This window comes from Pseudoliparis swirei, chromosome 10 (genome assembly GCF_029220125.1).
Source record: "Pseudoliparis swirei isolate HS2019 ecotype Mariana Trench chromosome 10, NWPU_hadal_v1, whole genome shotgun sequence".
NCBI classification, from domain to species: Eukaryota; Metazoa; Chordata; class Actinopteri; order Perciformes; family Liparidae; genus Pseudoliparis; species Pseudoliparis swirei.
In genome coordinates this window covers 16,879,978-16,893,296 of record NC_079397.1, presented here as the reverse complement: position 1 = coordinate 16,893,296, position 13,319 = coordinate 16,879,978, and the positions used below count along the sequence as shown (strand labels likewise).

Here is a 13,319-nt window from a genome sequence, read left to right as displayed (position 1 = left end):
CACACACACACAAACACACACACACACAGGCTGCCTCACATATAGGAGAGAGCCTAACAAGATCTAAGCTACACAATAAATACATGATGAATGGCAGAGAGAAGACTTCACACACACACACACTCACACGCTCTGCTATGTTAATGATGCATCACCACACACATCTACAGCCTTCTGACAATCAGACCTGTCAAATGATGTATTTACTTTGACTCGGGGTATAAATCACATAAGCCGTTTATGTGATCTTCGAGGACGCCGTCTAGACGTGTGAAATTGAAAAGGTCTCGGGGGGGATTGAGGATTCACTCCGTTAAATATTAAACATTCGCAGACTGCCTCTGATTTACTGTTTATCTAAACGTTCACAGTGAAGCCGGAAAATAAATATTTTGGCAGTGCTAAAAGGACAAAAGTGTAAATGTGTCGAGCACCAGAGCCAACAAAAAAAAAAGAGTCATTTCACTGCAGCAGGATCCGACAGTCCTGGTTCTGGAGGCCCCCATTTCCTAAAGCTGGCCCCCGGCAATAAGGCCGTGGCGTCTGCACCGGTGGGAGGGGCCTCGGGCAGCTACCTCCAATCAGAACATCTCCCACCACAACTCAGAGTACAGGTCGAAGTGTATATATGTATATCTATAAATATATAAATAATAATATATATATATATATAAATAATAATAAATAAATAAATAATTAATTAATATTATTATTTTATTATTTATTCTATTATTATATCTATATTATTTATTTATTATTATTATTATTATAAATAATAAATAAATACATTATATGTACAGGACTGTCTCAGAAAATTAGAATATTGTGATGAAGTTCTTTATTTTCTGTAATGCAATTAAAAAAACAAAAATGTCATGCATTCTGGATTCATTACAAATCAACTGAAATATTGCAAGCCTTTTATTCTGATTTATTGCTGATTATGGCTTACAGCTTAAGAAAACTCAAATATCCTATCTCTAAATATTAGAATATCATGAAAAAGTAAACTAGTAGGGTATTAAACAAATCACTTGAATTGTCTAATTAACTCGAAACACCTGCAAGGGTTTCCTGAGCCTTGACAAACACTCAGCTGTTATAAATCTTTTTAACTTGGTCTGAGGAAATATTAAAATTTTATGAGATAGGATTTTAGAGTTTTCTTAAGCTGTAAGCCATAATCAGCAATATTAAAAGAATAAAAGGCTTGCAATATTTCAGTTGATTTGTAATGAATCCAGAATGCATGACATTTTTGTTTTTTTAAATTGCATTACAGAAAATAAAGAACTTTATCACAATATTCTAATTTTCTGAGAGTCCTGTATATAGAGACTCCGAGACTCGTTTTTTTGTAATATTAAAATTTGCATTTTGCCTGGAAAAAATAACAGAGCGCACAAACGCACACGAATACCAGATGAGGCCCTGGGAGGGGGGGGGTCCTCCAGGCTAGAGGATTTCAGGGACCCCTGAGAGACAAAGCACAGAGGAATGAAGAGGAGGAGGAGGAGGAGGGATGCTTTTGTGTGCAGACATACGGTGTACCAGCAATTTTATTATTAATACTTTTACATATAGGTTTAATAAAGTTTTTTTTTTTTTAAACCAAGCTGCCACAGACGTAACTGATCAGATTTAAATATGCAACAAATCTCAAATTAATCAAATACAAATTCTCTTTTTGAAGTCTTTAAAGGATGAAAAAGGAAGTATTGTAGTGTTTTCCCAGTAATATGAAATAGATATTTAAAAGGGAAAGATGACGTGTTTAACCCCGAACACTCTAAGCAGCTTCTAATTCATCCTGTAATGCGAAGATTAATTCATAATTGAATGCAAATTATTTCCCGAATGATTTAAATTGAATCATTTGAATAACTTTTCTATAAATAAATTTGATATCTTTCGTTTTGTGACCGAATCCTCGTACAAATGTAAATTTAAATTTAGAAGCAAAAAGACATACTCTACATACGTAATTAGGTTTTAGTCATTTAGAAATAATAAAAATAAAACCAAAACAAACGATGGAAGCGGGTTGACATTTTTTTTCATTTTGAATGTTGCCTCATGTGACTCTTTCCTCCTCTGCTTCTCTCTCTCTCTTCCTTTCAGCCGAGTTCTCCTTTCTCTTCAACCCTCCTTCTCTCAGTCTCTCACTCTCTTGCCCCCTCTTATTTCCCTTTACCCCCCCCCCCCTCCTACTTGTGACCCAACTAAAAAGCTGTGCTTAGTGGCCTCACAATGAAGTGTGTTTCTTTCACATGTTAATGATTTTACTCACGACTCGGTGCACAGGGCGAGAAACAAGAGCAAGAAAAGAAGAAAAAAACACACAAGAAAAACAGGATGTCGTTACGGTGGAATCCTAAAATGAAGCGAGTCGTCTCCTCCGGTTGTGATGATCGACTTCAAAACCCAACGGAGGGGAAAGGAGACAAGTGTGGGGCGGGAAAAGGGAAGAAGGAAAGCACACGGCGAGAGAAGAGCGGGAATACAAATGGAGGTGCGGTAGACGAGGGGGGGGGGCTTCATCCCCATTGCAGACGGGCTTTTCAGACGGTTTCAGAAGCTATTACACTTCGTCAAACCGGTGCGTGCCTGGGAGTCGATTGGGGGGGAAAGAAAACAATGCTGCAAGATGAAAATACAAGTGCGTCTATTGATGTTCACACCGCTCTGACGAGAGGAGAGACACGCGGGGATAAATAAAACATGTCTCAGGGCCGAGGGTCGGATTCACCGCAATATTCTTTTGGAGCTCAACGAATTGGTCGTGTTGCAATGATTCCCTTCGCATTCGAGAATGCAGAAGGTTATGTTTTGATCGCCCCCCGTTGTCTGGCCCAGGAAATGTTTGTATGGTTTTGAAAGGTACGCAGAGGGAACCTCGATCATTGGGACTTTCCAATTGAAACTTGAATTTGATCAATCCAGCTTCCAATGAGTTCCCGTGTGTTTGCACCCCTAAGGTCTTCAGATTCAATAGTATCATTTAAACTCCATCTCACAACATACCTGTTTACACTGGCATTTGGTTCAACAGAATATTCTACGGCCTGCTTCTTTTAAGCCATATTGCTTTATTGCACAATATTTTACTGTGTATAGTACTTTTCTCTTTTAACTGTTGACATATTCTGGCCCCTGTTATTGACAAATGCTGTTAATTGACTACTGTACTGCACTTTGTGACGCTTCTGTGATAAATACATTATAAATACACTTTACTTACTTACTTACCTTGTTGCTCTTATGTTTACGTTCTATTATTCCTATATTAGTTTCATTATTGATGTAGAATACTTTCTGAAAATGTATGGAGATGTTATTAATGTTAATAATCTTATGATAATGATATGTCATTTTAATAATACATTTGTAGTGTAACATCTGTTAGATTCAAATGGCTGATTTTACACTGTTGGGTCACGAAGTACAGTACCCGTGACCCGTAACTGATGACTTAAAAATGCAGATGCTAACACAGACATAAGCTGTAAATTGTAATATAACTTTAGTTATATTAAGTTTTAAGTATTAAGTTAGTTAAGAAATAGTTAGCCTGTTTACAACCTTTAAATGCTCACGCACACCCAAAGGGTCTCGTACCCTGGTGGGGACGAGACCGCCTACAGGTGGGAGACTGACCACCTGGTGACCTGGTGCAGCCAGAACAACCTGGAGCTCAACGCTCTAAAGACAGTGGAGATGGTTGTGGATTTCAGGAGGAATGCAGCCCCACCCGCCCCTCTCATCCTGTGTGACTCCCCCGTCGACGCTGTGGAGTCCTTCCGCTTCCTGGGCTCCATCATCACCCAGGACCTCAAGTGGGAGCTGAACATCGGCTCCATCACCAAGAAGGCCCAGCAGAGGATGTTCTTCCTGAGGCAGCTGAGGAAATTCAACCTGCCAGGAGAATGATGGTACAGTTCTACACGGCCATCGTTGAGTCCATCATCTGCTCCTCCATCACCGTCTGGCACCCTGCAGCCACAGCCAAAGACAAGTGCAGGCTGCAGAGCATCATCCGCCGGCCGAGAGGGTTATCGGCTGCAATCTGCCTTCCCTCCAGGTCCTGTTCACTTCCAGGTCACTGAAGCGGGCCAGAAAGATTGTCGCTGACCCTCCCACCCTGGACACTCCTGTTCGAGTCCCTCCTCGGGAGGAGGCTGCGTCCATCATGACCAAGACCACCCGCCACACCAAAAGCTTTTTCCGTCGGCAGTCGGGCTCATCAATGGAACCCGGACTGACTGACTGTCACCCCAGGACTACCACCTCTTCTTCCACCTTCCTCTCTCTCCTTCTTCCCGCTCTTCCTCTTCCTCCCTCCTCCTCCTCCTCCTTCTTCTTCCTCCTCCACACACGTCACTTTAACATGCACTTTAACTTGAGGCCTCCTCCACACACATGCCACTTTATTTGCATGCACTTTAACTTAAACACACGCCACGCGTAACATACACTTTTAACTAAAACACACCACTTGAAGCACACACCCAAACACTTTCACATTACTTGTTGTCTTTCTGTCGTGTTGATTGTTGTTTGTTTGTCATGTCCAAATGTTGCACCTTCCACCAAAAAAAATTCCTCGTTTGTGTAAACATTCCTGGCAATAAAACTGTTTCTGATTCTGATTCTGATTCTGATGAAGTACAGTACCCGTGACCCGTAACTGATGACTTAAAAATTCCGATAACACACACACAAGCTGTAAATTGTAATATAACTTTAGTTTAAAAAATAAATAATAATTAGCCTGTTTACAACCTTCAAATGCTCACGCACACCCAAAGGGTCACGAAGTACAGTACCCGTGACCCGTAACTGATGACTTAAAAATGAAGACGCTAACACACACACAAGCTGCAAATTGTAATATAACTAATATATAATAAAATAGAATAAAATTAGCCTGTTTCCAACGTACAAATGCTCATGCACACCCAACAGTCCTACTTCCTGTTAAATCCCTCTTCCCCACGAGGAACACCGGCCGGTTCACCAAACACACGACGGTTGAATATCTTTCCTCAGCTCCAAGAGAACTCCTACACACCTGAGTACGACCAGTCGATGTCTTCAGGGAGTTTCCTCAGGCCTCGGACCAGCGGCTCCGCTGCCACGACTACAGAAAGGGTAGAAAAAAAGGTTATCAGCTTTTTGTTTTTGCTAAATGAACATCATTTAGAGAAGACTTCAAAACTAGAGATTGAGACCATAAACTGGTTGGTTTTGTGTACTTGTTTATATTGTAGTGTCTTTAACTTCATGTGCAGGGTACTTAGAAACCTATCTGGAAATTAATATTTTCACATAAGTCGAGTGAGAAGTTTCCCATAGATTTCTTTTTTTTGTGATCGAATCTTTCATTGGTTTTCGAGATATGGACACGCAAAAGAAAATACGTACACACAAAGGTACCGGTACTCAGACAAAAATCATACAAAAAATAAAATAAAAAATAAAGAATATACAGTATATATAAATACGGGTAGACATGCAAAAACCTGCACACATATTAACATATATATGAACATACCTGCATACCCTAATACTTAAAGACTAATACATAAACACTGTTAATTTACCCCCCACCCCCTCATACATCTCCAGATATTACAGTATATAAGGGAACGTATTATATTACAATACAATGCATAGATTTCTATACAATCACGACTTGTTTTTGCAACCGGAAGAGTCGCCCCCTGGTGGTCGGTAGATACAATGCACGTTTAAAAAAAAAAAAGTCTGCATCGGCTACACTGGGCAGAAGCAACACTAGCTGTACATTCACCAACACAGCTCTAGCTAACTAAGAACACACCAGATTTCAACATGTCAAATAATTATTTTAGCACCATATGTCAGCAAAACGATGATGAATGATGACGTAAAGCTTTTGGATTTATCCACATTACACTATAGCACATAGAGTCAAGATGTTTTTGTTTCACTTAGAATCCTAACATTAACATGCGTCACCCTTCCCCAGATTGAACTCACATTAACGGTGACTTACTACAAACATGCAATATAAACATTGTGCTTTCTGCAGCCAGAGAAAGACGCCTATATGCACTCGCCGGGTATCAGCGGTGATGCTGTCAAGCGAAACATTCCATGTGATCAGAGGCGGCACAGACAGGCACGACATATGTCATCTGACAAGCCCGTCACTGAGCTTCCCTCTGTTGATCTTTTGCTGCGAGCGGAAAGAAAAACCCAACACCTATCCTGCAAGGAGATGAAAGCCCGCGTCTAGAGTCATATTTAGGTCACGCACAATTATCTACCATACTACTGCATTAGGTGTATCCATGTGGCACGGAGGAGCTCGCTGTAAATCCTTTTGTTTACAACAGCCGGGGTTAGAACTTCGTCGGACAAAAAAACACGTTTTATTAAACTATGTCGTCGTTGTCGAACTCGCGAAGGCACGAAGATGTGCGCATCGTCTGTAAGGATGTCTGCGTCGATGGATATTCAACACGCGTCGATGCAGATGCAGCCACAGGGTTGGGGATGTAATGTTGGGCTTCACACTTGTTTCGCCAACTTTGGCTTCTTTCCCAAAAGAGACGCTTCTTTCCCAAAGATTTCTTTGGCCTAAAGCAGGGAAACTACGATTGAAATGGACTTTTACTGTCCTTGTATGCATTAGCACTGCAAAGTCCAAGAGTGGAAATGCATTAAGATGCATTAGAAGCATCTTCAAAAATATAATACCGGTTTTGAAGCACATTATAAATTATTCTTCTTCCCCATGCCGTCTCCGTGTACTCGCCACATCCAGATTTAGAAAAGGCGAAAGCACAAAACCAGACCTCGACATCAGTCTCCCTTTATCGAGTCGAGCTGGCCGACGCATCCTGATGTGACTATTAAATAAATGAAGCTGCCAAGTCACTCTTCCTGAAGGGATGGATTACAGGCTGAGTCAGTGAAGAGGCCCAGAGGTGTAGGAACGTCAATATGAAAGTAGTCCCACTGAGTACCATGCAAGGAGAAGATTTAGATTTTAAATTTAGACTTAGATTATCTGACGTCATAACCCTGATAAACCTGCATAGCTGTCTTGAATAATTGACCAGTGTATTTGTTCTACTCTTCATAAGAGTTTGATTTAGTTATAAACTGTAAAATAGCAATTGTCTTTATTCTGGTTCTATAAGTAAAAAAATAAAAGAATTTATAGTTTTTTAATATATAATATGACTATATATACATAAAACTTTATAAGCTGTTATATCAAATAGCTTTTGCAGCTCGGGACACATTTTCTTTGGTGTAAAATGGGGCCAAATGGCTCTTTGGATAGAAAAGGTTCCTGACCCCTGAGATAGGGGAACGGGTCGGCCGATGAAATGAGTGAAGAGTTGATAAGCTGCCATTTATTTAACTAATTCTGTAGCTTTTCAACACGAGGTTCAAGAGAAGCCGCCACCGCTGGCTTCTGATGGACATCACGGGTCAACGAGGCGATGAGGCGGGCCGAGTCACGTGACTCCGCCGCTGCGGGGCTTGCCATGCATGAAGCTCACAGCTGAATCCCTGTATTATTCCACCCAGCTGCTCTCTTTCTGCCTTATCACATTTCCCCGGGAGGCATCACAGGCCTGGCATTAAAGGCTCAGGCGACCGCGTCGAGACATTTGTACGGATGTTTTATTCATGTGGGAAAGGTCAACCGACCTGCAAGCTCCCCAACACGGCTCCACAGCACCTCACATCCACACGCCGGTTATTCACAGCATTCACTTCTACCAGGGTGTCCCCTCAGATCCTCTTACATCCATCCGTCACGTTCCGCTCAGCCCAGCGGTCATTTTGTGATGAAGTGTCGAAATTTACTGTTATTCCGTGTCCACTTGGCCTCGACCTTTGCACTTCTACGGTTACCAATTTCTTATGTTTCCGAGAAGGCCTTTCAATAACCCAGAGGGGCGAGACATGAACGTGTTGCTTTCAATCAAGTAGATTTATGGGTAAAGACATATAGCTATCAGTTTGTCAAGCTAGGAACGTGTATTTTAAACTCGTGTCACTACTTTGAAATTAAATCTAATGATGAATTATTTAACTACATGCAGCAGCAGCCCTGGGCGGCAGTTTTCTTTGTGGGGGTTATTGGGACGCTGCTAGGAGGATTCTTTGTTATTCGTGTTGGGATAAGTGAGTCGGCCCCAGCTGAACACTAATGAATAGCACAGGATTGCACTCCAGGTCTCCCGGGGCTGATTTAACCTCAAGCCTTGAGAGCGCGGATGTGTTCATCGGCTGCGTTTACAACACAACACAAACTTATTTATAACTGTAGATGTGATTACCGCCGTCTTCATTAAATTAAGCAATGCGTTCCTCCAGGGACGGAAATCCTGAGTGTGCAACCCGCAAGAGGGAAAGAGTCTACGATTCTGTGTCGGGTTTAGTTTGACGTCTGTGTGAAGAAACACTTTATCATTATTTCAAGCAGCTTTTAAACAAACTGTGTTTTCAGATGATTCAGTGGCAAAGCTTAGAGACGCGTCATGAGCATTTTTATACAATTACATTTTCCCTTTGATGATGAGTTTCCCAAGTCTTAGATATGGAAAACCAGCACCAAGTCAATTCCAACATTCTGAAAAAGTAATGCTACTACTTTTTCTACAGTACCTCAAGTCCACCAGGTACTGAGGATAAAGGCTCGATCGCATCCCCACGACTCACGGACGACAGAAAGCTTTCCTGATGAGGCTACATCATGAACAAGTTAAGACGCTAGTAACGTTAGCCGCTAACAGCCGACGGGCAGCAGACTACATCATGAACAAGTTGAGAAGCTAGTAACGTTAGCCGCTAACAGCCGACGGGCAGCAGACTACATCATGAATAAGTTGAGGAGCTAGTTAACGTTAGCCTCTAACAGCCGACGGGCAGCAGACTACATCATGAACAAGTTGAGAAGCTAGTAACGTTAGCCGCTAACAGCCGACGGGCAGCAGACTACATCATGAATAAGTTAAGAAGCTAGTAACGTTAGCCGCTAACAGCCGACGGGCAGCAGACTACATCATGAATAAGTTGAGGAGCTAGTTAACATTAGCCGCTAACAGCCGACGGGCAGCAGACTACATCATGAATAAGTTGAGGAGCTAGTTAACGTTAGCCGCTAACAGCCGACGGGCAGCAGACTACATCATGAACAAGTTGAGAAGCTAGTAACGTTAGCCGCTAACAGCCGACGGGCAGCAGACTACATCATGAACAAGTTGAGAAGCTAGTAACGTTAGCCGCTAACAGCCGACGGGCAGCACAGTCCTGCCTAGCTAATAACTAAAGGAGCTAACAGCTAACGTACGGACGTTGCATTGAGGGGCTTTATAATCCGTTCAAGCTCTATTTATATAAATTATTATTGGGTGAAGGAAAATTAAAACAATATCACGATGCGTTCAAATGCAATCTTGAAAAATGAAACTTTTGGCGGATCATCAAGAGGTTAATTATGAATTAGCAAACAAACATATCCGTAATAGAGGATATGTTGCAGTATTGTTTCGTTTAGTTTTTTACTATTGCATTGTGGGTATTAAGTATCCTAAAATGTCCCTGGTGATGGTCTTGACGACTTAATTTCTAGTAACGTGACGTCCTTCAGATGCCAAAGCAGGTGTGTCTCCCACAAATTCAGTATCATTCGTTTTGCAGAAGATTGGTCATAAAATAAATTAGTTTAAAATGTCAACCTCACGGTGGCTAGCGGAACAGTTATGGGATAACCAAAACAATTGGGATTTAACCCTTAGGGAATCGAAAATTGAACATTTCCACAGCATCCATCCGATAGTGAGACATTACATGACATCACGTGCCATTTAGCAGACGCTTTTATCCAAAGCGACTTACAATAAGTGAATCAACCAAGAGTACAAACTAAGAACAACAAGAATACAGAAAGTAACATTTCCTCAACATAGTCGAACTACAAAAGTACCATAATAAGAGCTATTTAAGTGATGGTGGAGGAGGAAAGTGCAAAAGGCTTCACCAAAATCCATAGAATTCCTCTTGAGACCCGAGCCGCTCTCAGCGCTCAGGAAACTGGATCTCTGAGGCCTGTCAACACGCAACGAGCCGCTTTCCCACAGTGAACTTCTAATTAAACCAACTGGTGTTGAACACGTGTGGCGAGTGAGAGGACTCCGACGGCTGAACACTCGACATCCGCGTCACAGAAAACGTGACACCTGTTGACCTCAGTGTCGCACACACACACACACACACACACACACACAGGCACATACCTCGAGGGGCCAGACTATAACTTATATAGCATTCAGCTGTGGTGAGTGTCAGCTGGTTAATTTAGCACTACGCCATGTCTCTCATTCACTGTCTCGCTGTATCTTACTTCGTCCGCCTCTGGCGGGCTGCAGGCCACGTTGGACGCCGTATTCAGGCGCGTGGACAATATGGATGCACTAAGACACGAGAGGATGTATATAAAACACTTTAACATCATGTTGATAGGACAGCGCACAGCACCATTAGATCAAATCTGATTAAATGTGCATTTAATGGCATTTAATTTGCTGTCTTTCCATGTAATCACCTGTGCAGGAGGCTTCTGTTGTGTGAGTAAGAAGCGGGGGAAACTCTTTCCATATTCATCCAACAGGTATTAGAATACATGATTTATAGAAATGTCAGCCACGACACAATTAAAGAAGCAATAGAAAACCTTATCAGCGAACCTATCACTGGGATCTGTGTGTGTGTGTGTGTGTGTCCTGCACTCCAGTTGTTCGGGGTGGGGGGGCAAGGGAGTTCATTTTAGTGGTGACCGTGAGAATTTGGGGCCCTGGGTTGAAGGTGGTAATACAGACGAACAGCTGGGGGGTTAAAAAAACTCACACACACACACACACACACACACAGACAGACAGACACACACACACAGTGTCAGGTGTCACCTGATGAGGTCCAGCCAGATGAGGTTCTACTCTATGGGATTGGTTTATTGGTGTAGAATGACAATGTATTCATCCGGACCATTTCTGGTTCCTTTGCTTGTTGGAACCCATTGCACTCCAGGATGCCCGCAATAAAAAACAATAGAAATTAAAGCTGCAAGCAGCGATGAACGGGTCCTCTTCCTGCTTCGCACGTCGGGGGTGCTGGCCGGACGCCGGCCCCCCTCGGCCGAGAGCGCACGCACGGCGTTCGGGCGTTTGACCGTTCGTCACGCGACACTGATTTTACTTTGCTAGTCGGTGGCGCTTTGACACCGAGTGAAAAAAGGCTTGTTGATATCCTCAGGCCTTGAATTCTACGAAGCATGAGAAGTTTGGAGCAGATTTGAGCGAGTCCAGGGTTGCCAGCAGGGGGCGCTGTGACAATTTGAACATATACATGCATCACGTGTATCCATGTGAAGTCTAGACCTTGTCATGTAAATTAAATGTGAATGTGATTCAACGTGGCGCTACGAGCTCCACAGGGAAGCATCATCGAGGTCTTAGGTCTATTCTGGTATATTTTGAGAGCGATCTGAATAATCTGCGAGGAGCAGTGTATAAAAGTAAAAAACATGTAACTTCCTAGTGCCACTAGTTGGCGCCAAGTCCAGAAAAAAAAATTAGCATATGGATGTCTTCAGGGTCATTATGTCATGATGTATGAGAAATATGGAGCAGATTCCATTATGTATGGCTGAGTTACAACAACGTCAATTTTCATGGCGAATGGCGTTTCTTTCCGCAAAAAAAAATTAGCATATGGAAAAATTAGCATATGGATGTCTTCAGGGTCATTATGTCATGATGTATGAGAAATATGGAGCAGATTCCATTATGTATGGCTGAGTTACAACAACGTCAATTTTCATGGCGAATGGCGTTTCTTTCCAGAAAAAAATTAGCATATGGAAAAATTAGCATATGGATGTCTTCAGGGTCATTATGTCATGATGTATGAGAAATATGGAGCAGATTCCATTATGTATGGCTGAGTTACAACAACGGCAATTTTCATGGCGAATGGCGTTTCTTTCCAGAAAAAAAATTAGCATATGGAAAAATTAGCATATGGATGTCTTCAGGGTCATTATGTCATGATGTATGAGAAATATGGAGCAGATTCCATTATGTACGGCTGAGCTACAACAACGGCAATTTTCATGGCGAATGGCGTTTCTTTCCCGGAAAAAAATTAGCATATGGAAAAATTAGCATATCGATGTCTCCAGGGTCATTATGTCATGATGTATGAGAAATATGGAGCAGATTCCATTATGTATGGCTGAGTTACAACAACGTCAATTTTCATGGCGAATGGCGTTTATTTCCAGCAAAAAAAATTAGCATACGGAAAAATTAGCATATGGATGTCTTCAGGGTCATTATGTCATGATGTATGAGAAATATGGAGCAGATTCCATTATGTATGGCTGAGTTACAACAATGTCAAGTTTCATGGCGAAGGGCGTTTCTTTCCAGAAAAAAAAATTAGCATATGAAAAAATTAGCATATGGATGTCTTCAGGGTCATTATGTCATGATGTATGAGAAATATGGAGCAGATTCCATTATGTATGGCTGAGTTACAACAACGGCAATTTTCATGGCGAATGGCGTTTCTTTGCCGGTCCGGCAAACGCACATAGTTTAATATTTTTGAAATCTTTCAAAGATTTTTCAAGACAAAGGTCTCAAGACCCTACTGCCCAAGTTTGGAATGAATCGGGTTTAAGCTCTAGGAGAAGTTAACGGTTTTACAACCCCTAAAAACATGAAAAAAGGCCAAAAAGGCATATTTTGACGGATTGATTGTAGCGCCCCCTAATGTTCAAACGTTATGAAAAATCAAGGTAGGTTAAAGGTGTCCTTGTGGACATAGGCTACCAATTTGGTGAGGATAGTCCAAGTGATTTGGAAGTTAGGTGTCTTTACAAATAAGGCCACACCCCTTGGATGTTCATTGGTCCATATCTTCTGAACGCAATGACATATTAACTATCTTTCAAAGATTTATGATGGCATTGAATCAATAATGAACCACAACAAGTTGTGTATGATTCGGACGAAGCGTTTAGGAGAAGTTGAAAAAAAACAGTTTTAAAGAAATTCAAAATGGCGGAAAATCTAAGTAGGCGGAGCTTAGGGTCTGAGAGGCTTTTTTGTAGAGCTGGTCAATTCTGACCTGTGGACCAAATCTCAAGTCAATCGGTCATCGGGGGAAGAAAACTATTGCTACTGAAAAAGAAAGTTTGTAGGGGGCGCTATAGAGCCATTTCTTTATGTACTAATACGAAAACTCAA

General features: G+C 41.8%; 1 protein-coding gene across 2 annotated transcripts in view; it reads right to left on the bottom strand.

The window, feature by feature from the left end:
* Positions 1-13,319, bottom strand: part of ptprz1b (protein tyrosine phosphatase receptor type Z1b) — a 53,806-nt gene that overhangs the window by 28,807 nt on the left and 11,680 nt on the right. For both annotated transcript variants that reach the window (XM_056424462.1, XM_056424463.1), the window contains exon 2: positions 5,072-5,140. In XM_056424462.1, coding sequence (XP_056280437.1) covers positions 5,072-5,140 — 69 coding nt within the window. The remainder of the gene's footprint in view (positions 1-5,071; positions 5,141-13,319) is intronic.